Consider the following 27,931-nt stretch of genomic DNA (forward strand, 5'->3'; position numbering starts at 1 on the left):
TGGCAGAGAAGGAAGGGGTTTATTGTTGGCAGAGGATTGGCTACAGGGAATCCAGTCTGATCCAATGACACTGATGTGCAACACAGACTGTGCTCCCCCAGGTTACATGCTCTGAATTCTGGGATTGGCACAGACCATTCACACACCGGACAAAAGTGGTGGAGCGGGTACTGTGAGTAATGATTGGATGTCCCTTCCAGTACCAGACAATGGCGCCGATTGGTGCCCACGTGCCAGTCTCCGCTGGGGATCAGATTCTCTTTGTGCTCCTCCCTGCCCTACATGCCAGTCACACCTAGGTACAGAGTTGTCAGTCAGTCCCAACACAATAAAATGTGGCCAATGAAAAGCCGATTGCTCCGCAGGGGAGGGCAATCAGTCAATTATCCTCGGGGGCGTTGCTGGTTACTGATTGCTCTTTGGAATGGGGAGTGGCACAGCAACCGTTCCTTGATGCCCACACCAGTGGCAGTTTCAGTCTGAGCTATGGTGGGGTCGTTCCTACACGGGGGGCAGAAGTCCCACCAACACAATGAAAGAGAAGGTCTGTCCAATCATGGCTGCAGCATAATGGGCAAATCTCGGGCACCAGCACCACGGCAAATGGATCCTTGGTGCCCCTGGGGCATAACACAGTGAGATGGGAGCAGCGCATGGAAGCGAGGCTGCTGGCAGGAAGGGGGCAAAACTGACAGACAGGGGGGTCTTTGGTCATCACAAAGTAAGAGCAAATCTCCTTGTAGCCCGTGGCACCCATTCATCAGTTCTGCTCATTGGCCTATAGTGGCACGGGATGCACAGGGCTAACCAATGAGATTGCTGGGTGTCTCCCTTCCCTTGCAGTCCAACTGAAGAATTGGCAGATGGTGGCACAGGTACCAGGTAATTATAGGACCCTCGCTACTTCCCCCCCGCGAGCGCTAAGTCGGGAATCTGGGGGCCAATGGATCCAATGCAGCTGCTACGCGGTCCATCATCCGCTACCGAGACCTGGAGAGGAGAGAGCAACAGAGCGTGACCCGATACCCGAGACCAACCATGTGCTTCCCCAACCAATCAGCTCAGGGGCCAATAGGATGGAGAGTGCCCGGGGGCCAATAGGATGGAGAGTGCCCGGGGGCCAATAGGATGGAGAGTGCCCGGGGGCCAATAGGATGGAGAGTGCCCGGGGGCCAAATAAGGATGGAGAGTGCCCGGGGGCCAATAGGAAGGAGAGTGCCCGGGGGCCAATAGGAAGGAGAGTGCCCGGGGCCAATAGGTAAGGAGAGTGCCCGGGGCCAATAGAGGAGGAGTGCCGGGGCCAATAGGGATGGAGATGCCCGGGGGCCAATAGGATGGAGAGTGCCCGGGGGCCAATAGGATGGAGAGTGCCCGGGGCCAATAGGATGGAGAGTGCCCGGGGGCCAATAGGATGGAGAGTGCCCGGGGGCCAATAGGATGGAGAGTGCCCGGGGGCCAATAGGATGGAGAGTGCCCGGGGGCCAATAGGATGGAGAGTGCACGGGGGCCAATAGGGGATGGGGCGGAATGCACGGGGGCCAATAGGATGGAGAGTGCACGGGGGCCAATAGGATGGAGAGTGCACGAGGGCCAATAGGGAAGGAGAGGTGCACGGGGGCCAATAGGAAGGAGATGCACGGGGCCAATAGGATGGAGAGTGCGCCGGGGGCAATAGAAGGAGAGTGCACGGGGGCCAAATAGGATGGAGAGTGCCCGGGGCCAATAGGGAAGGAGAGTGCACGGGGCCGGAGAGTGCAATAGCAATAGAAGAGAGTGCCCGGGGGCCAATAGGATGGAGAGTGCCCGGGGGCCAATAGGAAGGAGAGTGCCGCCCCTCACCATCCCTTCCTCACCCACTGGTGCAACATGGCCAAACCTGCCTCATGATTATGGGTTGTGATTGGTTGGGATGGGCGGCCCTTCATACACACAGGGATTATGGAACAAAATGAATTGGGTGTGTGTGTGGCACAAACCTCTGTACCCCATATCCCTATGCCCCCCTCACGGGTACTTACGTGTTAAGAGTTTTGCCGCGGGGGCTCTGGGTGAATGGGGGGAGCAGCAGATGGCTGCACGCGGATCGGATCACCCCCTGAACCTGAATAGAGGAGAGAGCCAACAGTTGGAACCGGGATACATACACAGTGGGTATATGGCTGGGCACAGTAGGTACCGGGATACATACACAGTGAGTATATGGCTGGGCACAGTAGGTACCGGGATACATACACAGTGGGTATATGGCTGGGCACAGTAGGTACCAGGATACATACACAGTGGGTATATGGCTGGGCACAGTAGGTACCAGGATACAGAGGGATAGAGGGGTAGAACCAGGCTCAGAACCACAGAACTCACCATCTTCTGCTCGGATCTGGGCTTCCAGGTCTTCGGGATTGACAGATTTATAGGAATCGTCCTCCTCGGGGGGCTTGCAGCGCCCGCAGCAGAACAGGCAGCAGCAGCAGCAACAGCAGCACGAGGAGAAGAAGCAGCACACCAGCAGCGCCTGTAATGGTACGAATGGTTGGCACTACCGACTGGCACCGCCTGTACTAGCAGGGCACCAGCCATCCCCAGTGACACGGAGGCCCCTGAGGAAAATTGCACCCCCTATAGGCTCCCGGTGCCAATCTGTAGCTGAAAGGGATGTGGGCAGATACCGGAGGCAGAGAGTAGCTTACTGGCCCATGTGTGGCACCAACACTCTGACTGGCCCAGGAGTGCCCTTATATGTGTAGGTGCGGCTGGCAGCCAGTTGGGCATCTCAGCCCCTAGTGTGGGAGCTGCCATAGACACATTCCCACTGGTTATGGGCACCAACCTGCCCGGGCACGGAGCCACTCACCTTGAACCAGCCCTTGTACGTGTAGGTGCGGCTGGCAGCCAGTTGGGCACCTCAGCCCCTAGTGTGGGAGCTGCCATAGACACATTCCCTCTGGTTATGGGCACCAACCTGCCTGGGCACGGTGCCACTCACCTTGAACCAGCCCTTGTACGTGTAGGTGCGGCTGGCAGCCAGTCGGGCACCTCAGCCCCTAGTGTGGGAGCTGCCATAGACACATTCCCACTGGTTATGGGCACGAACCTGCCCGGGCACGGTGCCACTCACCTTGAACCAGCACTTGGACATGAGGAAGTAGTACTTGACGCTCTCGTCCCCAAACTGCTCGGCCACATAGAGGCCCATGGAGCCGTACTCGTCGTACATCTTGCGCTTGTTCTCGTCGCTCAGGGTGCTGTGCGCGTTGTTTATCTCCTTAAACTTCTCTGCTGCCTCCGGGTTATCGGGGTTCTTGTCGGGGTGGTACCTCAGCGCCAGCTTTCTGGGGGGGAAACAGGAGAACACATGTATGGGTACGTGGGCAGGACTGGCCCCTCCTTCCTCTCCCTGAGATGCTGGCACCCTGGGGTATACAGCATGGCACAGGGCACCTATACTCACCCAGCTACCCTCCTTCCCCTCGCTGAGATGCTGGCACCCCGGCAGGTACTACAAGCAATAGGCACAGGGGCACGCCTTTTTTTGTCTCACCCAGTACCCTCCTTCCCCCTCTCCCTGACAGATGCCTGGCACCCTGGGGATAATCAGCATGGCACACAATGAAGGGGTAAGACTATACCCTCACCCCAGGCTACTCCACTCCTTCCCACGTCTCTGAGATGCTGGCACCTACTTACATCGATCGCACGATCCGGTCGATCTACCTGTCTCGTGCCCCATGCGAAGCAGACATGCTAATTAACCTCACGTGGCAATGGCACGGCACGCGGCGCCCACCCGATTATTCACTCCCCCAGGCTGCACTCTTCCTCTCCCCCTGCACGACTCGCTGCGCATGCCCATGGGCGGAATCGTCGCTAGCAGCATAACTCAAGAGTCATCGCCGCAGCGCGTGCTGACGGCACGCGCTATGACTCAACCCACCGGCCTACCCCTCCTTCCCCTCCCTCCTGAGACTGCCTGGCGACGATCACCATATATCGTATGCTAACATATACGAAGATCCCTGTCCGGCCAGATCTATCGCGCCATTATCAACCAACCTGAAGACACTGGCACACCCATCGACGCATCTGCACCTCGTACCATGAATCATCACGCCTCACTCCAGTCTAAGACCCTCGTGTGGCCCTCTCCTCTCTCACGCGCCGATCCAGACAGTAATCTGTGGCACCCTGCTAAGGGCACGATACACACTGCGCACACGGGCTACCCGCCCGAATCACCTTCCAAACCCGCTAGCGTACCGCCTCCTTCTCTCCCCACCTTCAATCACTGCCAGTCGCTTCACGGCATGCTCCTATGCGGGTACATGACACGCACATCGTCACTCAGGGTCGCCACTAGCCCATGAGCTGACACCGTCCACTTATTAACCATCATCGTCTCTATATCTATATTATACCTATCTAAGCTCACGTGTCATATACTCCTCATCGCTCACCTATCATATCTCTCTAACAGCTCACGACTCTGAAACAATGTGCGAAGAGTCATCAACATGACGCCATGCTCGAGACTCATACCTGCGATACACTGATGTAATAGCATTTGCTCTGGATTATCGCGTCTATTATTCTACATCGCCATTTGATCGACGCACCTACTACTCCTGCTCATAATAACTCGGGCAACTGAAGCAGACTAAGGCCGCGTCGCGATACACCCGAATCCGATATATAGTCAAAGCCCTCCATCGTCTCTCGCCTACCATATATGATCGTCATCAGCGCGCGGATCTCATCCCAATCATGCGCATACTCCTCTCCGATCTCAGACTCTCTCTCCTGACCTTCCAGCATATACGCAATCCGCGCTCCCTCTAGTACAGCGTGTATGACTGCTGCACTATATCCGCGTTCAGCATCTGGCTAGATAATGTGCTGCCTGGAGTGAGCAGGTAGACCCGATAATACTACTACGTACCAAGCCGTGCGGCTCACTTATGGCTGATCTCCGCTACTAAAGGCATACACCGTGTCAACAGTACTCAACTCAAGATCTACTCCCGATGCTCATCTCTATATCCTCATGCGAAGACTCTCTCTCGACAATCCATATCATCTGTCATAGAGCCTGATATCATACGTCGCTATCCATCATCACTGGATCCACTTCGTCTCATTCTCATCTATTACTGCCTCGTGAGGCCACATCTACACGCGCCGATCCCGCCGTGAGTCGCTGCGCACAGCACACTCACTACTTATCACGCCAGACACCCTACCCTCTGCTCTCTGACCCTATCCCCATATCGGAGCTAGTTATGCGATGCGTCCGCGTCCTATACCTGCTCGAAGCTCTAACTCTGACTGCGACTCGCTGCGTTGACACTGATATCTCAGACCATCATAACCTCTAGCATGATACTCTTCGATCGCAGCACCCATGACTCTGTAGACGGTTAGCGTATACACTCATCCGCACATCAGATACAGACACGCTACTCTATATACTCAACTTACTACCCTTACTCGAATCTCGCACGCACATACGTCGTAGCAAAGCTCGCGACGCGACCCTCCTGTCTCCCCCTAACTACTATGCATCCTCGGATAGCTCATGACTAGTGAGTAAGCTGATACTATCGGCACTCTATCACTGATGCTGATGAGTATACCTATCACTGCATCGATCGTCCAGCCGCTCCTCGCACTCGCACCCGACCTTGCGGCGTATTACGGCTCACGGATCCATACTACGCTACATATCAGCTCCTGATATGAGAGACCACTAAATCGATCCTATGATTCTCGTTCGCTATGAATCCTCGTCACGCCATCCTTCAATTCCGTCATCCTGCTCCTCTGGCTAGCCGACTCTGCGGTCGTCACTACGCAGCGTCTCAACTTCCCAGTCAAAAGCGCCGACTGCACGCGCATAATGGCAACTTCGTCGTGCTCTCACATCGATCATGCTATCGCATCTACCCGATCTGTGCCAGACATATCCAAACCCGTCCAAACTCTTCTGCGATCGGTCCATACGATTACGCATCCTATGCTTCCAGCAGCTGCCTCTATATCTATCTAGCTCGGCGCAACGCTATACTATATGCTCTGCTGTCTGCAAGCATACGGCCCCGTCGACTCGCGTACGACATGCTCGATATGACACTACTCACCTCTCACAGCTATCTCCAGCCCTCTCCTGCTACTACCCTGCCTCCCATCTCTCCACTCATGAGAGTCTGGCGCACTCTCGCGTCGCACTCTGCTAACGTACGAGAGCTCCATCAGATCGCGTCAAACCTCTCGTGACCACACCCTGTGCAGCCTCTAGCATCACACTGATCATCACCTGACTCCGACGGACACGATATCCATCCTCGGCAGCACATGGATACGAACTTGGCACCTGCCTATCACTCTCGATCTCTCCGCAAGCGCACTAACCCTTGGCCACTATTCCTCTCACTCTAGCCAGCGTACGCGCTATGATCTCTTACTGAGATAATCACCTAGCGTTACTATCGCTGCTCACCTCTCGTGTCACTACTTACACCTACGTCGCGGTACATCTATCGCCTCACCCGGACTATTCGCGGGATTCTAATAACACAGCGAATCGTTCGCGTCACGCTATAGCTAGCATCGCCACTCGACAAACTGCTATGCGCGACTCTACTCACATCTCTGCATCTATAGATACCTATACTCCACTGCCCCCTCTCTTTCTGCAAGGAATGCTCCTGCGGAACATCCCAGCTCGCGATGCCGATCGTAGTACATCACGCATCACGCGACACATCTCTCTATGATGACTGACACTATGCATAGTCCTCCTCGAACATATGTCGAATCCATCTACTCATTCCACCTAGACGACGACCTGCCACCGGCTCACTGCTGATACACAAGCCCTAGAATATCCATAATGCGCAGCTTACAAAAAACACACATCACTCTCAGACAACTCCTTCATCTCCTAATACATCGCGCTAGCTGCTTACCATATAGCTGCATATACTATCAGACTTCTGACTCCTCCTAACTCATCGACTGACATCACATCTCCGCGATGCAACGAGAACGTAGCTACCTCGCCATCTGTCTATGCATTCCAACTATCAATGCGCCATGACGATCCAGCCCGTATCGCACAGATCGGCAACTACTCCTTAAGATACTGCATTCAGTCGTGGACAATACATATCTCCGCTAACTATCAGCTAGTCGCGCTCCGCTCTCCACTTCCCCGCATGCTCCCAGATGAATGATGGGTGACTATGACACCCGATACTCCGTCCCTCTACTTCACATATGCGATACTCTGTCACGTCAATCGCGTCATACTATCTGCGCCTACTCGTCACTACTACCGCTGCGACTTCAAACTGCCCCATCCGTCTTCTCGACCTTATACCCACCTAGCTCGTAATCACGCGTCGGGCAGATGGTTCAATGGCATCTGACCGCATCCTAATGCACTACAACCTGCTCATGCTAGTCAGTCAGCCGCGCTACACGTCGCCCTGAATCAGCTATCAGCACGCTGCGAACTCATTATCTGAGCTCATTACCCACACATCTGCGCCTCCGCTTCATGTCGCTCAGAGACTATAGCATACAATGAGGCACCCTAATACGCTTCACGCACTATAGGCTTCTATACACTCACCGCTAGCTCGCTACACTATGCTCGCGTACCTTCTATCTATCTTCCAGCTCAATAACTCGCCGCTGACTGCCACGTATCCTATTTGATATCTTCGCGACAGTCTACGATGATTCCTGCAACTCAGCTCCCACTCACTCGACCGACTGCCATGGCTCTACACCCTGCAGCATCTCGTGTCTCAGCTCTACTATCTACACATCACGCGTCACCGCAACACTAGCTATCTTGCTCGACCTCTCTAGGGCTTATCTTCATACAGACCTCGATGCTCTCGCGCTACAACTCGCCTGCTGCTATAGACTCTGCGGGCCAATATACCTTCAGATCTGCTCAGCTAACAGTCTCATGTATAGTATTACGTTCTTCGGAGTTAGCTCTCTACTTCTTAGCAACGACCACGATCAGCATCTTCTCTGCAATCTTATCTCTCTCGCACATCAACATCCAAAGCACACATCTCTCTCTCTCGATATCACACCTCTATTGTCTTATCTTGACTCACTATCCTGTCTTCACTACTGCTGCGTCTGTCGTACAGATATCTAACCTATCTCGACGACCTCGCAGCTATACTGCCAGCGATGATACCTAGCTTCTGAGGCTCGGATATTCTCCTCATGCTCCTCTGACATAGCACTCTCTTATATCATATCGCTGTCAGCTCGAGCAAACGATTCTGCAGCTACACGTATACCAACACATAATACCTCGCCAGCTGCATCTGCGACAGTCGTTCGTCCGCACTACGTACGGATAGAACTAAGCTCTATCGATAGATTGCATGCGTCGTCTACTTCTACTCTGCAATCACTATATATTCTCCTCGTGTCAGTGCGTCCGTATACTCTCAGACGATCTCTCAGCATAATAACACTCTCGCTCTACCACCTCGCTCAGTCATATGCTTCACCGCTCATACTCCTGCTGAAGGATCACATGGCATCCCTGGGCGCGATACGATAGCATGGCTACAGGGGCACCCTGTACTTCACCACGACTGACCGCCGCTCGTTCCCCTCGCCTACCTCTGCGCAGAATCTTGCTGGCATCCCGTTCGTGCCCGGTTATACAGGCTTCAGCTGAACACACAAGACTCTGTTCCCTCACGCAGAGTCGCATTCGAGTTTTATCATCTGCACATCAACAAGACATCACTAGATCACTATAACGAGACTGGTTACTATTCGCTCGTCGTCCAACAATCCTAATATATATGAGCCTCTTCCTTCGCTATGTCCTGACGACCCGTCGCAGATAGTCCTACAGTGAAGTATCCATCAGTCCTAAGAAGTATAACTAGTCACGTCGCCGCATGCGCTTCATGATGATTCTTCTCGAATTTGATGACTCTACAGCAGCTTCACTACTCACACTATTTCGTCGACTCGCTAGATTATACTCACTCCTGTGAGACGAACATATCAACGCCAGTGCATGACGCAGGACGGCGTCGTCATTACTATGGCTCGGTCACAATCCGACCACTTAACGGGAGTCGATACCGCGTCTTGCTTCTCTCGCCGCTCAGGATCTATCTATGCTTCAAAGGCACCCTATACTCACCCAGCTACCATCCTTCCCATCCCTGCATGCTACCTGCGCATCCGACCCTCCCTCCGATGCGCAGGCGGAACTCACCAGTTCATGGCACAGCGGGCACCCGCTTATATACTATCGCCAGACGCCTAATCCCTCCTATCAACCATAAATGACCGCCCATCTCCTGAGCATGTGGCACCTGGCGCGGACTAACGCCATCCGCAGCCACAGGGCACCCTGATACTCAAGCTCCAGCCTAACCCTCCTTCTCCCTCCCTGAGATGCTGGCACCCTGGGGATACAGCATGCACTCGGCGGCACCCTATTACGTCGACCAGCCTACCCTCCTTACGCCTTACCTGAGATACGCGGGCACGCCTGGGTATACAGCATGGCAGGGGCACTGTCTAATTCATCGCAGTCTACCTCCTTCCCTCCCTGAGATGCTGGCACCCTGGGGATACAGCATGGCAAAGGGGGCACCGTATACCTCACCCAGCTACCCTCCTTCCCTCGTGAGTGCTGGCACCCGGGGTATACAGCATGGCAACAGGGGCACCCTATATCTGAACCCAGCTAAACCCTCCCTTCCCCTCCCTAGATACTCGCAACCATGAGGACGACTGTACATGCATGGCACAGGGGCCACCCTATATCACCAGCTACCCTCCTTCCCCCTCCCTCGAGTGCTGCACCCTGGGGTAATACAGCATGGGCACATGGGCACCATAGTTACTCACCCAGCTACCCTCCTTCCACCCCTCCCTGAGACCTGCTGGCCCTGGGGGAGTACAGCGTCACAGGGGCACCGTATACTCACCCAGCATACCCTCCTATCCCCTCCCTGAGATGCTGGCACCCTGGGGGATACAGCATGGCACAGTGAGAGCACCCGTACTACTCCACCCAGCTACCCTCCTTCGCCGCCTCCCTGAAGATACATGCGCCACCCTGGGGGATAAAGCTGCACAGCGGCACCCGTATACTACCGCACTCCCTCCTCTCCCCTCCTGAGATGCTGGCACCCATGGGGATACAGCAATGGCACAGGGGCACCTTATACTCACCCAGCATACCCTTCCTTCCCCCCTATTATACTGGCATCTTTTCCTGGGGTATACAGCATGGCACAGGGGCACTGAATACTCACCCAGCAGCCCTCCGTTCCCCTCCTGAAGCTGCGCACCCTGGGGGATACCAGCATGGCAAGGGGCACCCGTATACTCACCCAGCTACCCTCCTTCCCGCCCTGAGATGTGGACCCTGGGGTATACAGCATGGCACAGGGGCACCCTATACTCACCCAGCTTTACCCCCTTCCCCTCCTGAGATACTGGCACCCTGGGGAACAGTCATGGCACAGGCGGGGCACTGTTATACTCCACCCAGCTACCCTTCCATTCCCCCTCCCTGAGATGCTGGCACCCTGGGCGGATACCAGCATGCACAGTGGGCACCCTATACACCAGCTACCCTCCTCCCTCCTTAGATGCTTGGCACCCTGGGGTATACAGCATGGCACAGGGGCACCCTACTCACCCAGCTACCCTCCTTCCCCTCCCTGAGATGCTGGCACCCTGGGGTATACAGCATGGCACAGGGGCACCGTATACTCACCCAGCTACCCTCCTTCCCCTCCCTAAGATGCTGGCACCTGGGGGGATATACAGCATGGCACAGGCGGCATCCGTATACTCACGCCAGCATACCCTCCTTCCCCTCCCTGAGATGCTGGCACCCTGCGGGATTACACATGGCACAGGGTCCACCCTATACTCACCAGACTACCCTCTCTTCCCCTCCTGAATGGATAACTGCTACCCTGCGGGTATACAGCCATGGCACAGGGGCACTGCGTATTACTCACCCAGCACCCTCCTGTCCCCTCCCTGAGATGCTGGCACCCGGGGGTATACAGCATGGCAAAGGGGCACCGATATACTCACCCCAGCTTACCCTCCTTCCCTCGCTGAGATGCTGGCACCCCGGGGTATACAGCATGGCACAGGGGCACCCATATACTCACCAGCTACCGCTCCTTCCCCTCCCTGAAGATACTGGCCACCCTGGGAGATACAGCATGGCACAGGGGCACCCGTATCACTCACCCAGCTTACCTCCTTCCCCTCCTGAGATGCTGGCACCTGGGTATCGCATTGGCACTGATGGGCACCATATTACTCCACCCAGCTACCCTCTTCCCCTCCCTGAGATGCTGCGCAACCTGGGATTACAGCGTGGCCAACAGGGAACCGTATACTTCACCCCAGCTACCCTTCCTTCCCCTCCCTGAGGATGCTGGCAACCCTGGGGGGATACAGCATGGCACAGGGGCACCCTATACTCACCCAGCTACCCTCCTTCCCCTCCCTGAGATACTGGCACCCTGGGAACAAGATGGCACAGGGGCACCCCTATTACTCACCCAGCTACCCTCCCTTCCCACTCCTTGAGATGCTTCAGCACCCGTGGGGGTACAGCATGGCACAGGGGCACCTATACTCACCAGCTCCCTCCTTCCCCTTCCTAATCACTGGCAACCCTGCGGATATACAGCATGAGCACAGGGCACTGTATACTCACCCAGCTACCCTCCTTCCCCTCCACTGAGAGATGCTGGCACCCTGCGGGGAAAGGCAGTGGCAAAGGGGCACCGTATACTCACCCAGCTACCCTCCCTTCCCCTCCCTGAGGATGTGCACCCTGGGTATACAGCATGGCACAGGTGGCACCCTAATACTCACCCCAGTACCCTCCTTCCCCTCCTGAGATTACTGGCACCCTGGGGTCATACAGCGCGACAGGGCACTGTATACTCACCAGCTACCTCCTTCCCCTTCCCTGCAGCTATGCTGCGCACCCTGGGGGATACAGCATGGCACAGGGGCACCCTATACTCACCCAGCTACCCTCCTTCCCCTCCCTGAGATGCTGGCACCCTGGGGTATACAGCATGGCACAGGGGCACCCTATACTCACCCAGCTACCCTCCTTCCCCTCCCTGAGATGCTGGCACCCTGGGGTATACAGCATGGCACAGGGGCACCGTATACTCACCCAGCTACCCTCCTTCCCCTCCCTGAGATGCTGGGCACCCTGGGGTATACAGCATGGCACAGGGGCACAATAAATGTTTCCATTTTTAATTGCATTTCTATTCAGTCTCTTCCCAATCTGAAACGTGCAAGGCTATTTTTTTTTTTTTTTTAAATTGTTTTTTTGAGTTTTATTTAACATAAAGAAAAAAAGGAAGAGAGAGAGAGGAGAGAGGATAAGAATGGAAGTAAAATAAACAGCATGTTACGGTTTTGTACAGGCAGTCTGAACAATGACTTACTTATATAGCATTGGTTACAGGCATTGAGTTTTCTTACATGATTCAAACAAGGCATTTACAGCCTAAACATAGGTGGATGTGTAGACAGCTGTAATTTGCTGTTAACTTAATAGTTATGTAATAAACTGTTCCCAACTTATATTGTTTACTGTTGTTTCCGAGGGGGGGGAGAGGGGGAGAGGGGGAAAGGGTGGGGTGGGGTGGTGTAGGGTAAGGGAGGGGGGGGCTGACTCTCTCTTTATGGTAATAATGCAGGTAAATGTTCAGTTATCCATGGGTCCACACTCTTTGTGGAACTTTTGGGGCATCTCTCTGCTAAGGTATGTCAAGTGGTATAGGGACTGAGCTGTTAATGAGTCTATCCATTGGTTTTTTTTGTGGGTGTTCTGATTTCCATTTTGGGTTATTAGTCTTTTGGCTTTATAAGAGAAAACATAGCAATATTCTTTCAGCTGGGGCCGGGGTATGTCTTCCACTTGGTTTAGTAGTAGTGGGGGTATCTGCTAAAGGTAATATGAGTGCCAATAGGCGGCTAGTTTCTCTGTTATTTTGGTCTCCAAAATCTTTAATTGTAGGGCAGCGCCACATCATGTTATATAGTCTGCTTGGGATTGAGAGTCATTTTGGGCAAATGTCAGGAATCAGGGTTGATTAGGTGGAGTCTTGTGAGGGTGTGAGGTAGGTTCTGTGTAGGAATTCTAAACTGGATCATTTTATCTTTGACTTAATTTAGGGTTGAGTTATAGTTTCTAAGTCTCTGCCCACATTTCGGGGGTTAGGTGGGGGATGTCTTCTTTTCCATTTGGGAAGTCTGGGTTTTTCGGGTTTGTTAAGCAGTGAGTAGAATTGAGATACTGGTTTAAGTAGATTTGGTTCTTAGGACCATTCTTCAATTCTCCTGGGGGTATGTCATTTGTGTTTTCCCAAATTGGGCTTGCAGAGGCATGGCGCAATTGTAGAAATCTAAAGTACATTTTGTTGGGTAGGTTAAATTTTCACTTTAAGGGTGTCAAAGGTGGGTATTTCACCTTGTTCTATGATTTCTCCTAGGTATTTTATTTGGTGTTTGGCCCAGATGTTTGGATCAGGGATTGTTAATAGGTGGGGGAGGTGAGGGTTGTGCCAGAGAGGTGTATCTAGGGAAGTATACTAGTGCAGTTTTCCAGGTTTTTACAGTAGCTCTCATTAGGGGAGGAAGTGTTGCATTGTTACTAATGCCCCGATAGAGTAGGTTTTTGAGTGTTTCTCTTGCAAGGCTATTTAGTTGCTAGAAGCAGTTTCCTTGACAACCAGACAGATGCAAATCCAAATGTATATGTCAATTTCAGTCACTCCCACTGGATTCTCAGATTCAAACAAAAGCTGGTTGCTAAGAGCGGGGGCCCTAGCGATTACACCACAGTTCCACTTCCAAACTAGGAGGTGTTGAATGAAGAGAGAATGATGACCAAGCGCAAGCTGTCCCGCGCTTCTGCCTGCGGAGTCGGATACACAGAGAAACAGATTGCCCTGAGAGGGTAGGGCAGGACGGGGGCAATTACACTGGAGTCCGATACACAGAGAAACAGATTGCCCTGAGAGGGTAGGGCAGGACGGGGGCAATTACACTGGAGTCCGATACACAGAGAAACAGATTGCCCTGACAGGGTAGGGCAGGACGGGGGCAATTACACTGGAGTCCGATACACAGAGAACGAGATTGCCCTGAGAGGCAGGCAGGACGGGGCAATTACACTGGAGTCCAATACACAGAGAAACAGATTGCCCTGAGAGGGCAGGGCAGGACGGGGGCAATTACACTGGAGTCCAATACACAGAGAAACAGATTGCCCTGAGAGGGCAGGGCAGGACGGGGGCAATTACACTGGAGTCCAATACACAGAGAAACAGATTGCCACGGAGAGGGCAGGGCAGGGCAGGGGCAATTACACTGGAGTCCAATACACAGAGGAACAGATTGCCCTTAGAGGGCAGGGCAGGACAGGGGCAATTACACTGGAGTCTGATACACCGAGGAACAGATTGCCCTGAGAGGGCAGGACGGGGGCAATTACACTGGAGTCCGATACACAGAGGAACAGATTGCCACGGAGAGGGCAGGGGCAATTACACTGGAGTCCAATACACCGAGGAACAGATTGCCCTGAGAGGGCAGGACGGGGGCAATTACACTGGAGTCCAATACACAGAGGAACAGATTGCCACAGAGAGGGCAGGGCAGGACGGGGGCAATTACACTGGAGTCCAATACACAGAGGAACAGATTGCCCTGAGAGGGCAGGGCAGGACGGGGGCAATTACACTGGAGTCTGATACACCGAGGAACAGATTGCCCTGAGAGGGCAGGGCAGGACGGGGGCAGATTAGTTCCCATTCTGCTCATCTCCAGCCTCACAGCTAATCCCCAGGGATCAGGCTAATCCCCCCCCCCGGGCTGTGTGCCACTCCGACACCTTCTGTTCCCACTGCCAGGAACTCTCTAACCCCCAGGCTGATAGGGCAGCCATGCCAGGCAGTGGGCACCCAGGCTGGGCACAAGAAGGGGCACTTACCTGTAGGCTTTCTTTATCTCATCCGGCGAGGCGCCTTTCTGCAGCCCCAACACAGCATAAAGGGAGATCCCCGAGCGCGACATCTTCCTCTGGGGCCTGCCGGGTTCCGCCATGGTGCCCTGCAAAGGGTTAAATACATATCAACTGAGAGCAACTGTTAGTATGGGGGGCAGGTATGGCAGCCAATGGGCTAATGCCCCATATTGCAATTACAGCCCTCCGGCCCTTCCCCAAGCCCGGCTGGAGCCCGGAACGTTGCCTGTTCTGTTGGCACAATAAGCACCTTTTCACTTTACTCGGGGTGCTGCGCCGTGTTGGATTGTATAGCACCCTATTACTGATACTAAAGCCCAGGGATTCCCCTGTACTAAGCACAATTCAGCAGGAACAGCCCCCTAAGTGTGCCCATAGCCTGTACAGAGAGATACCATAAAACTATGGCACATAGGGATTCCCCTGTACTAAGCACAATTCAGCAGGAACAGCCCCCTAAGTTTGCCCATAGCCTGTACAGAGAGATACCATAAAACTATGGCACATAGGGATTCCCCTGTACTAAGCACAATTCAGCAGGAACAGCCCCCTAAGTTTGCTCATAGCCTGTACAGAGAGATACCATAAAACTATGGCACATAGGAATTCCCCTGTACTAAGCACAATTCAGCAGGAACAGCCCCCTAAGTTTGCTCATAGCCTGTACAGAGAGATACCATAAAACTATGGCACATAGGGATTCCCCTGTACTAAGCACAATTCAGCAGGAACAGCCCCCTAAGTTTTCTTATAGGGATTCCCCTGTGAAAGGGATTTGGAATAATTGCTTAGGGTGCCCCTTTAACGGCATTGCCAGATTTTCCTGCCAGTCAAGCATTTAATTCCCGCCTTTCAAGTCCGGATTGACAAGCCCCCAAGTCTATTCTGGGGGGTGTGTGCAACTGCAAAGGCCAGTGGGAAATGGGGCAGAGATCTACTCAAATGACGACACCATAAGAGAGGGTTTGGTGCCAAGTGCCAGTGGGCACAGCGGGTTTGCTCTTTATGCCCCTCTCTGTATGTCCTGTTCCCTTGGCAAAGGGAAGAGCGGGCACAACTGGGCCGGTTCAGTACAACATGGCAGACTGAGTGGATTTCCCCTGGGCACGTCGGTGCCAGGGAATGTGCAGTATGTGGCACCCAGTGCCCGACTAATGTGTCATGATGTTGGCAGCAGGAATAGCAGCCTGGCAGCGGCTCAGGGGACAGGAATATCTCAGTACATGCTGTGCGCCACTCACGTTACCCACACAACCCCACATCACTGGCCACGTGCTGAGACCAACTGGGCACCTACCTGAAGGGCTCCAGTCTTTATCTGGAATGTATATTTATCAGCAGCCTTAGGGGCCAGGGGCACTGCATTATGGGAAGTCCCTTTATCCAGAATATGCTCCATGTATGCCAGATAGCAGATCCTGTGCCAGTAACAGGGCAATAATACGGCAGGATGGTGCCACACATGCCGCTCTGCAATAAACTCTGCCCATACCCACCCTGCCAGCAATCTCATCAAACCAGTATCCTCTCTCCTCAGGGTGCTGGGGAGTTGCCTCTGTCCCTGTCTGTGTATTGGCCCCCATGTATCTCTCTGCATGAATATAGCACAAAGGATTCACGTTCATTAGTCAGAACAGATTGTCGCACAGTGCCCCACTTACAGAGCCCCTCGGCCCCGGCACAGTGCCCCACGTACAGAGCCCCTTTTACAGCCCCTCGGCCCCGGCACAGTGCCCCACGTACAGAGCCCCCCCGGCACAGTGCCCCGCGTACAGAGCCCCTTTTACAGCCCCTCGGCCCCGGCACAGTGCCCCACGTACAGAGCCCCCAGTACAGCCCCTCGGCCCCGGCACAGTGCCCCACGTACAGAGCCCCCCAGCACAGTGCCCCACGTACAGAGCCCCCAGTACAGTGCCCCACGTACAGAGCCCCCCAGCACAGTGCCCCGCGTACAGAGCCCCTTGGCCCCGGCACAGTGCCCCGCGTACAGAGCCCCCCGGCACAGGGCCCCGCGTACAGAGCCCCCCGGCCCCGGCACAGGGCCCCGCGTACAGAGCCCCCCAGCACAGGGCCCCGCGTACAGAGCCCCCCGGCACAGGGCCCCGCGTACAGAGCCCCGGCACAGGGCCCCGCGTACAGGGCCCCCGGTCCGCACAGGGCCCGCGTACAGGCCCCCGGTCCGGCACAGGCTCCGCGTACAGAGCCCGGCCCCGGCACAGGGCCGCGTACAGAGCCCCTCGGCCCCGGCACAGGGCCGCGCGTACAGAGCTCGCCCGACAGTGGCCGCGTCAGACCCTCGCCCGGCACAGGGCCCCGCGTACAGAGCCCCTCGGCCCCGGCACAGGGCCCCGCGTACAGAGCCCCTCGGCCCCGGCACAGGGCCCCGCGTACAGAGCCCCCCAGCACAGGGCCCCACGTACAGAGCCCTAGGGTAACCGATGAGTGAGATCACGCTCTGTACACGTGAGTTTGGCTCTAACCCCCGGCTGCTACTCTCAAGGTAACCCCTGTGCCAGGGAGTCGGATAAACAGAGCAATAATCTTGCCCTAAACACGGCCAAGTGCCCTCTGAACCCAGTGCAAGGTAAGCGGCTTATCAGCTAAACTGCATGTAATGTAACCGGCTCCGTGCAACAGGGACAGGGGGGCGCGGGGCACTCAGAGCTGCCCCATAACTGTACTGCCCCTCTGCTGCCCTCTCCCATGCTGCACAGACCCACAGTTCTCCTTAGTCTGGTCTCACCTGTGCTCGAAGCCACTATCTGTCTGTTCCTCGTGTCCATGCCCCTGAGAGCCCACCTACTTGTTCCTTTTCAGTCTGTCCACCTGTGCCCCCCCTGAGAGCCCACCTACTGTCTGATTCCCTTCAGCTGTCATGTGCCCCTGAAGCCCCACTAAGTCTGTTCTCAGTGTCCCAACCTGTGCCCCCGAGAGCCCCACCTACTGTCTGTTCCCTTCAGTCTGTCCCACCTGTGCCCCCGAGAGCCCCACCTACTGTCTGTTCCCTTCAGTCTGTCCCACCTGTGCCCCCCCCGAGAGCCCACATACTCTCTGTTCCCTCAGCCTGCCCACTTGCCCCTGAGAGCCCACCTACTCTGTTCCCGGTAGCCTGTCACTGTGCCCCCGAGAGCCACACCACTGTCTGTTCCTTCAGTCTGTCCCACTGTGCCCCCCTGAGAGCCCACTACTGTCTGTTCCCTTCAGTCTGTCCCACCTGTGCCCCCGAGAGCCCACTACTGTCTGTTCTTCAGTCTGTCCCCACCGTGCCCCCGAGAGCCCCACTACTGTCTGTTCTTCAGTCTGTCCCACTGTGCACCTGAGAGCCCAACTACTGTCTGTTCCGCTCTGTCCACCTGTTGCCACCCGAGTAGCCCACTAGCTGTCCTGTCCTTCATCTGTCCTCCACCTGGCCCCCGAAGCCCACTAAACTGTTGTTCCCTCAGATCTGTCCCACCTGTGCCCTGAGAGCCCCACCTACTGTCTGTTCCCTTCAGTCTGTCCCACCTGTGCCCCCGAGAGCCCCAACTACTGTCTGTTCTCCTCAGCCTGTCCCACCTGTGCCCCCGAGAGCGCCTACTACTGCGTTCTCGCTGCAGCCTGTCCACTACTGTCTGTTCCTTCACTGTCCACTGTGCCCCCCGAGACCCCACCTACTCTGTCTGTTCCCTTCAACCTGTCACCTGTGCCCCCGAGAGCCCAACTACTGTTGTCCCTCAGCCTGTCCGACCCTTGCCCCCTGAGCAGCGCATACCTACGTCTGTTCTCCTCAGCCTGTCCCACCTGTGCCCCCGAGAGCCCGACTACTGTCTGTTCTCCTCAGCCTGTCAACCTGTGCCCCCGAGAGCCCACCTACTGTCTGTTCTCCTCACCTGTTCCCCTGTGCCCCCCGAGAAGCCCCATAGTGTCTGTTACCCTCAGCCTGTCTGCACCTGTGCCCCCCGAAGAGCCCACTACTGTCTTTCTCCTCAGCCCCTGTCCACCTGTGCCCGCCGAGAACACCCCTACTGTTGTTCCCTCAGTCTGTTCCCACTACCTGTCTTGTTCCCCTCAGTCTGTCCACCGTGCCCCCGAGAGCACCCACTACTCGTCTGTTCCCCCTCAGTTCTGGTCCCACATGTGCCCCCACCCTGCCTTCTCCTTTAGCCTGTTCCCAACTGCATCATGCCCATGCATCCTATGAACCGCACCAACCAGCCTGCAGTGGGGCCCCGCAGAAGCTCCCCATTAACCCTCATTAACTCTTGTCTCATTAAACAAACCAACTTACTCAGACTGCCCCTCTGGGCACTTAAATCTCTGAAGAAAGCGGCTCACAAAGCACCATGGTCAGCCAGAGAATGGATAAAACTCGAACTTTATTTACATTCTTAAAAACCCAGAACGCCTGACGCGTTTCGTGCATGCCCGCACTTAATCATAGGCATACATTCTGAGACAGTAACATGGTATATAAAGCCTATCATTAATGACATCACAAAATTATTATTTTTTTTTTTTGTGATGTCATTAATGATAGGCTTTATATACCATGTTACTGTCTCAGAATGTATGCCTATGATTAAGTGCGGGCATGCACGAAACGCGTCAGGCGTTCTGGGTTTTTAAGAATGTAAATAAAGTTCGAGTTTTATCCATTCTCTGGCTGACCATGGTGCTTTGTGAGCCGCTTTCTTCAGAGATTTGAGTTTGCCCCCTTGGGCTATGGGTTCGGGGCTCCAAGTACCTGAACCAAATTTCGGCACCTGTGAGTGTGTGTATATTTATGTGATCTTCACTGCATGTGTACTAGCATTTGAAATATTTGGCGAGGGACCTGGGGTATATACACCCAGGTCAATACCTGTTTTAGGTAAAGATTTTTGTCTTTAACTTTGATCTCTTTTATAAATTGTCTAATTAAACTGTGTTAGCACACTATATATATATATATATATATATATATATTAAATTTTACTGAATTGGGTGTATCCTCTGGGCACTTACATTACATTTCTATTCTATGTAAGTGTTACCTGAGACATTAGCAGTTTTATACCGCCAGGCCTCAGCACAGCAGCTTCCTGAAGGCCCAGAGGGTCAGTGACCTGTGTCTATGCACAGAGTGAAGCCCTCAGTTAACCCTTGGGTTGCTGACTTCCAGCTGAGCTACAAGCACAGTATGAGCAGTGTAACGTGCAAATATCCCTCAAACCAGTAAAAAAGAAAATGAATGTAAATCACAAAAATTCTCAGGGAAGCCCCCTGGGTAAGTTTTCGTCAATTCATCTTTGGGTTTAGCTCCCCTTTAAACTGTTGAGACAAACAGACTCCCAAGTCCCCTGAAAATGTCACATGAGGATTCTACTGTATCAGCCTCTCCCTGCCGGGGGGTACGAGTGGGCACTAGGACAGAGGGGGGTACGAGTGGGCACTAGGACAGAGGGGGGTACGAATGGGCACTAGGACAGAGGGGGGTACGAGTGGTACTACGACAGATGGGGGTACGAGTGGGCACTACGACAGAGGGGGTACGAGTGGGCACATACGACAGAGGGGGGTACGAGTGGGCACTACGACAGAGGGGGGTACCAGTGGGCACTACGACAGGGGGGGTACCATGGCACTACGACAGAGGGGGGTACGAGTGGCACTACGACAGAGGGGGGTACCAGTGGGCACTACGACAGAGGGGGGTACCAGTGGGCACTACGACAGAGGGGGGTACCAGTGGGCACTACGAAGAGGGGTACAGTGGCAACAACCAACAAGGGGGGTACAGTGGGCACTAACGACAGCAGGGGGTACCAGTGGCACTACGACAGAGGGGGGTACCAGTGGGCACTACGACAGAGGGGGGTACCAGTGGGCACACGACAGAGGGGGGTACAGTGGGCACTACGACAGGGGGTACCAGTGGGCACTACGACAGAGGGGGTACCAGTGGGCACTACGACAGAGGGGGTACCAGTGGGCACTACGACAGAGGGGGTACCAGTGGCACTACGACAGAGGGGGTACCAGTGGGCACTACGACAGAGGGGGGTACCAGTGGGCACTACGACAGAGGGGGTACCAGTGGGCACTACGACACAAGGGGGTACCTGGGTGGGCACTACGACAGAGGGGGGTACCGGTGGGCACTTCGACAGAGGGGGGTACCGGTGGGCACTTCGACAGAGGGGGGTACCGGTGGGCACTACGACAGAGGGGGTACCGGTGGGCACTACGACAGAGTGGGGGTACCGGTGGACACTACGACAGAAGGGGGTACCGGTGGGCACTACGACAGAGGGGGGTACCGGTGGATCTACGACAGAGGGGGGTACCGGTGGGCACTACGACGAGGGGGGTACCGGTGGGCACTACACAGAGGGGTAACCGGTGGGCACTACGACAGAGGGGGGTACCGGTGGGCACTACGACAGAGGGGGGTACCGGTGGCACACTACGACAGAGGGGGGTACCGGTGGCCACTTACGACAGAGGGGGGTAACGCGGTGGGCCACTACGACAGGGGGGGTACCGGTGGGCGCACTACGACAGAGGGGGGTACCGGTGGGCACTACGACAGAGGGGGGTACCGCGTGCACTACGACAGAGGGGGGTACCGGTGGGCACTACGACACAGAGGGGGTACCGGTGGGCACTACGACAGAGGGGGGTACCGGTGGGCACTACGACAGAGGGGGGTACCGGTGGCATCTACGACAGAGGGGGGTACCGGTGGGCACTACGACAGAGGGGGGTACCGGTGGGCACTACGACAGAAGGGGGTACCGGTGGGCACTACGACAGAGGGGGGTACCGGTGGGCACTACGACAGAGGGGGTACCGGTGGGCACTACGACAGAGGGGGTGTACCCGGGGCACTACGACAGAGGGGGGTACCGGTGGGCACTACGACAGAGGGGGGTACCGTGTGCACTACGACAGAGGGGGGTACCGGTGGGCACTACGACAGAGGGGGGTACCGGTGGGCACTACGACAGAGGGGGGTACCGGTGGGCACTACGACAGAGGGGGGTAACTCCGGTGGGCACTACGACAGAGGGGGGTACGTGGGCACTACGACAGAGGGGGGTACCGGTGGGCACTACGACAGAGGGGGTACGGGGCACTACGACAGAGGGGGGGTTAAAAACCCGGTGGGGCGGCCAAACCTTTTTACTACGACAGAGGGGGGTACCGGTGGGCACTACGACAGAGGGGGTACCGGTGGGTGCACTACGACAGAGGGGGGTACGGGGGCACTAACGACAGAGGGGGGTACCGTGGCCTACGACAGAGGGCGTACCCGGTGGGCACTACGACAGAGGGGGGTACCGGTGGGCACTACGACAGAGGGGGGTACCGGTGGGCACTACGACAGAGGGGGTACCGGTGGGACTACGACAGAGGGGGTACGCGTGGCACTACGAAGAGGGGGGTACCGGTGGGCACTACGACAGAGGGGGGTACCGGTGGGCACTACGACAGAGGGGGACCGGTGGGCATACGACAGAGGGGGGTACCCGGTGGGCACTACGACAGAGGGGGTACCGGTGGGCACTACGACAGAGGGGGGTAACCGGTGGCACTACGACAGAGGGGGTACCGGTGGCTACGAAGAGGGGTACGTGGGCACTACGACAGAGGGGGGTACCGGTGGACACTACGACAGAGGGGGTACCGGTGGGCACTACGACAGAGGGGGGTACCGGTGGGCACTACGACAGAGGGGGGTACCGGTGGGCACTACGACAGAGGGGGGTACCGTGGCACTACGACAGAGGGGTACCGGTGGGCACTACGACAGAGGGGGGTACCGGTGGGCACTACGACAGAGGGGTACGTGGGCACTACGAGAGAGGGGGTACCGGTGGGCACTACGACAGAGGGGGGTACCGTGGGCACTACGACAGAGGGGGGTTACCGGTGGGCACTACGACAGAGGGGGGTACCGGTGGCACTACGACAGAGGGGGTCACCGGTGGGCACTACGACAGAGGGGGGTACCGGTGGGCACTACGACAGAGGGGGGTACCGTGGGCACTACGAAGAGGGGGGTACCGGTGGGCACTACGACAGAGGGGGGTACCGGTGGGCACTACGACAGAGGGGGGTACCGGTGGCACTACGACAGAGGGCGGTACCGGTGGGCACTACGACAGAGGGGGTACGTGCACCTACGACAGAGGGGGTACCGGTGGGCACTACGACAGAGGGGGTACGGTGGGCACTACGACAGAGGGGGGTACCGGTGGCACTAACGACAGAGGGGGTACCGTGGCACTACGAAGAGGGGGTCCGGTGGGCTCACTAGGACAGAGGGGGGGTACGGTGGGCACTAGGACAGAAGGGGTACCGGTGGGCACTAGGACAGAAGGGGGTACCGTGGGCACTAGCGAAGGGGGTACCGGGGCACTAGGACAGAAGGGGGTACCGGTGGGCACTAGGACAGAAGGGGGTACGGTGGGCACTAGGACAGAGGGGGGTACCAGTGGCCTAGGACAAGGGGGGTACCAGTGGGCACTAGGACAGAAGGGGGTACCAGTGGGCACTAGGACAGAGGGGGGTACCAGTGGGCACTAGGACAGAGGGGGGTACCAGTGGGCACTAGGACAGAGGGGGGTACCAGTGGGCACTAGGACAGAGGGGGGTACCAGTGGGCACTAGGACAGAGGGGGTACCAGTGGGCACTAGGACAGAGGGGGTACCAGTGGGCACTAGGACAGAAGGGGGTACCAGTGGGCACTAGGACAGGAGGGGGGTACCAGTGGGCACTAGAAGAGGGGGGTAACCAGTGGGCACTAGGACAGAGGGGGGTACCAGTGGGCACTAGCAGAGGGGGTAACGCAGTGGGCATAGGACAGAGGGGGTACCAGTGGGCACTAGGACAGAGGGGGGTACCAGTGGCCTAGGACAGAGGGGGTACAGTGGGCACTAGACAGAGGGGGGTACCAGTGGGCACTAGGACAGAGGGGGGTACCAGTGGCAAGGACAGAGGGGGGTACAGTGGGCAACAGGACGAGGGGGTACCAGTGGGCACTAGGACAGAGGGGGGTACCAGTGGGCACTAGGACAGAGGGGGTACCAGTGGGCACTAGGACAGAGGGGGGTACCAGTGGGCACTAGGACAGAGGGGGGTACCAGTGGGCACTAGAAGAGGGGGGTACCAAGTGGGCACTAGGACAGAGGGGGTACCAGTGGGCACTAGGACAGAGGGGGTATCAGTGGGCACTAGGACAGAGGGGGTATCAGTGGGCACTAGGACAGAGGGGGGTACCAGTGGCACTAGGACAGAGGGGGGGTACAGTGGGCACTAGGACAGAGGGGGGTACAGTGGGCACTAGGACAGAGGGGTACCAGTGGGCACTAGGACAGAGGGGGTACCAGTGGGCACTAGGAAGAGTGGGTACATTAGTGGGCACTAGGAAGAGGGGGTACCAGTGGGCACTAGGACAGAGGGGGTACAGTGGGCACTAGGACAGAGGGGGGTTATCAGTGGGCACTAGGACAGAGGGGGGTATCAGTGGGCACTAGGACAGAGGGGGGTACCAGTGGGCACTACGACAGAGGGGGGTACCAGTGGGCACTACGACAGAGGGGGGTACCAGTGGGCACTACGACAGAGGGGGGTACCAGTGGGCACTACGACAGAGGGGGGTACCAGTGGGCACTACGACAGAGGGGGGTACCAGTGGGCACTACGACAGAGGGGGGTACCAGTGGGCACTACGACAGAGGGGGGTACCAGTGGGCACTACGACAGAGGGGGGTACCAGTGGGCACTACGACAGAGGGGGGTACCAGTGGGCACTACGAGAACAGAGGGGGTACCAGTGGGCACTACGACAGAGGGGGGTACCAGTGGGCACTACGACAGAGGGGGGTACCATGGGCACTAAACGACAGAAGGGGGTACCAGTGGGCACTAGACAGAGGGGGTACCAGTGGGCACTACGACAGAGGGGGGTACCAGTGGGCACTACGACAGAGGGGGGTACCAGTGGGCACTACGACAGAGGGGGTACCAGTGGCACTACGACAGAGGGGGACCAGTGGGCACTACGACAGAGGGGGTACAGTGGGCACTACGACAGAGGGGGTACCAGTGGGCACTACGACAGAGGGGGGTACCAGTGGGCATAACAGCAGGGGGGTACAAGTGGGCACTACGACAGAGGGGGGTAAAGTGGCACTACGACAGAGGGGGGTAACAGTGGGCACTACGACAGAGGGGGGTAACCAGTGGGCACTACGACAGAGGGGGTACCCTGGGCAAGGACAGAGGGGGGTACCAGTGGGCACTAGGACAGAGGGGGGTACCAGTGGGCACTAGGAAGAGGGGGGTACTCAGTGGGCACTAGGACAGAGGGGGTACAGTGGGCACTAGGACAGAGGGGGTATCAGTGGGCACTAGGACAGAGGGGGGTACAGTGGGCACTAAAGGACAGAGGGGGTACCAGTGGCACTAGGACAGAGGGGGGTACCAGTGGGCACTAGGACAGAGGGGGACAGTGGCACTAGGACAGAGGGGGTACCAGTGGGCCTAGGACAGAGTGGGGTACCAGTGGGCACTAGGACAGAGGGGGGTACCAGTGGGCACTAGGACAGAGGGGGTATCAGTGGGCACTAGGACAGAGGGGGGTATCAGTTGGCACTAGGACAGAGGGGGGTATCAGTGGGCACTAGGACAGAGGGGGGTATCAGTGGGCACTAGGACAGAGGGGGGTAACAGTGGGCACTAGACGAGGGGGTACAGTGGGCACTAGGACAGAGGGGGGTACAGTGGCATAGGACAGCGGGGGTATCAGTTGGCACTAGGACAGAAGGGGGGTACCAGTGGGCACTAGGACAGAGGGGTACTAATGGCACTAGGTACAGAGGGGGGGTACCAGTGGCACTAGGACAGAGGGGGTACCAGGGGCACAGGAGAGAGGGTGGAGTACAGGGGCATAGGAACAGAGGGGGGTACCAGTGGGCACTAGGACAGAGGGGGGTACAGTGGGCACATTAAGGAGAGAGGGGGCTACCAGTGGGCACTACGAAAGAGGGGGTACCATGGGCACTAGGAACAGAGAGGGGGGTACCAGTGGCATAGGAGAGAGGGGGTACATCGGGACTACGCACAGAGGGGGGTACCATGGCATAGGACAGAGGAAGGGGTATCTAGTGGCACTAGGACGAGGGGGGTACCAGTGCGCACTAAGGACAGAGGGGGTACCAGTGGGCACTAGAGAGAGGGGGTACCAGAGGACACGACAGAGGGGGGTACCAGTGGGCACTAGGAAAGGGGGGTATAGTGGCATAGGACAGAGGGGGGTCCAGTGGGCAACTACACAGAGGGGGGTACTCAGTGGGCACTAGACGAGGGGGTACCAGTGGGCACAGAACAGAGGGGGTACAGTGGGCACTAGGAAGATGGGGCTACCAGTGGCACAGGAGAGAGGGGGGTACGAGTGGCACTAGGAAGAGGGGGTTTTAACCAGTGGGCACTAGAGAGAAGGGGGGTACAGTGGCACTAGGACAGAGGGGGTACAGTGGCGCACATAGGAACGAGGGGGCTACAAGTGTCACTAGGAAGAGCGGGCCTACAGTCAGGCACCTAAACACGAGGGGTACCAGTGCACTAGGCAGAGGGGTACAGTGGCCTAGGACAGAAGGGGGTACAGTGGGCATAGGACAGAGGGGGGTAAGTGGGCACTACCAGTGGGCAGCGAGGGGGGACCAGTGGGCACTAGGACAGAGGGGGGTACCAGTGGGCACTAGGACAGAGGGGGGTACCAGTGGGCACTAGGACAGAGGGGGGTACATGGGCCACTAGAGAGGGTACAGTGGGCACTAGGCAGATGGGGGTACCATGGGTATAGGAAGAGGGGTACAGTGGGCACTAGGACAGAGGGGGCGGATCATGGGCCACTGGCAGGGGGTTCAGTGGGACAGAGGGGGTACCAGTGGCACTGGACAGAGGGGGGTACCAGTGGGCACTAGGACAGGGGGTACCAGTGGGCACTACCAGTGGCACTAACAGAGGGGGTATCAGTGGGACAGAGGGGTATCAGTGGGCACTAGACAGAGGGGGGTACTCAGTGGGCATAGGGACAGTGAGGCAGTACGACAGAGGTATGGGGCACTAGGACAGAGGGGGGTATCATGGGCACTAGGAAAGGGGGGTACCAGTGGGCACTAGGAACAGAGGGGGGTACAGTGGGCACTAGGCAAGGGGGGTACCAGTGGGCACTAGGGACAGAGGGGGGTACCAGGGTGGGGCACTACTAGGAGAGGGGGGTACCAGTGGGCAACGACAGAGGGGTACAGTGGGCACTAGGAACAGAGGGGGTACAGTGGGCTACGACAGAGGGGGGTACCAGTGGGCACTACGACAGAGGGGGGTACCAGTGGGCACTAGGACAGAGGGGGTACCAGTGGGCACTACCAGAGGACAGAGGGGGACCAGTGGGCCACCAGACAGTGGGCACTAGGACAGAGGGGGTACCAGTGGGCACTACCGCACAGAGAGGGGGTACCAGTGGTGGGTGGGCACTACGACAGAGGGGGGTACCAGTGGGCACTGGGCACGGTACAGTGGGCACTAGGAGAGGGGGTACCAGTGGGACTACACCAGAGGGGGGGTACCAGTGGGCACTAGGACAGAGGGGGGTACCAGTGGGCACTAGGACAGAGGGGGGCACAGAGTGCATGATGGGGGGGAAAGAGGAAGTGAGGGTACAGGAATAATGAAGGAAGAAGAGAAGAAGCCGGAACCACTCACCAAGTCCCGCAGATACGGTCTCTACCCGGCCCGGTACCCGGAAGTAACCTTATCCCTAGGAACCGCCTTGTCTTCTACATGGAATCGCCTGGAAGCCACACCCACTCATA

General features: G+C 56.7%; 1 protein-coding gene across 1 annotated transcript; it reads right to left on the minus strand.

Moving 5' to 3' along the window:
* On the minus strand, positions 1-27,846 carry dnajc5g (DnaJ heat shock protein family (Hsp40) member C5 gamma). The gene is made up of 6 exons (NM_001005622.1): positions 27,822-27,846; positions 15,056-15,174; positions 3,116-3,329; positions 2,362-2,512; positions 2,019-2,101; positions 1-990 (listed from the first exon to the last, which is right to left on the minus strand). The coding sequence occupies exons 2-5, from the start codon at positions 15,166-15,168 to the stop codon at positions 2,022-2,024; spliced, it is 558 nt and encodes a 185-aa protein (NP_001005622.1). The 5' UTR covers positions 15,169-15,174; positions 27,822-27,846; the 3' UTR covers positions 1-990; positions 2,019-2,021.
* Positions 27,847-27,931: the final 85 nt, after the last annotated feature.

The sequence above is a fragment of the Xenopus tropicalis genome, chromosome 5 (genome assembly GCF_000004195.4).
Source record: "Xenopus tropicalis strain Nigerian chromosome 5, UCB_Xtro_10.0, whole genome shotgun sequence".
Classification (NCBI taxonomy): Eukaryota; Metazoa; Chordata; class Amphibia; order Anura; family Pipidae; genus Xenopus; species Xenopus tropicalis.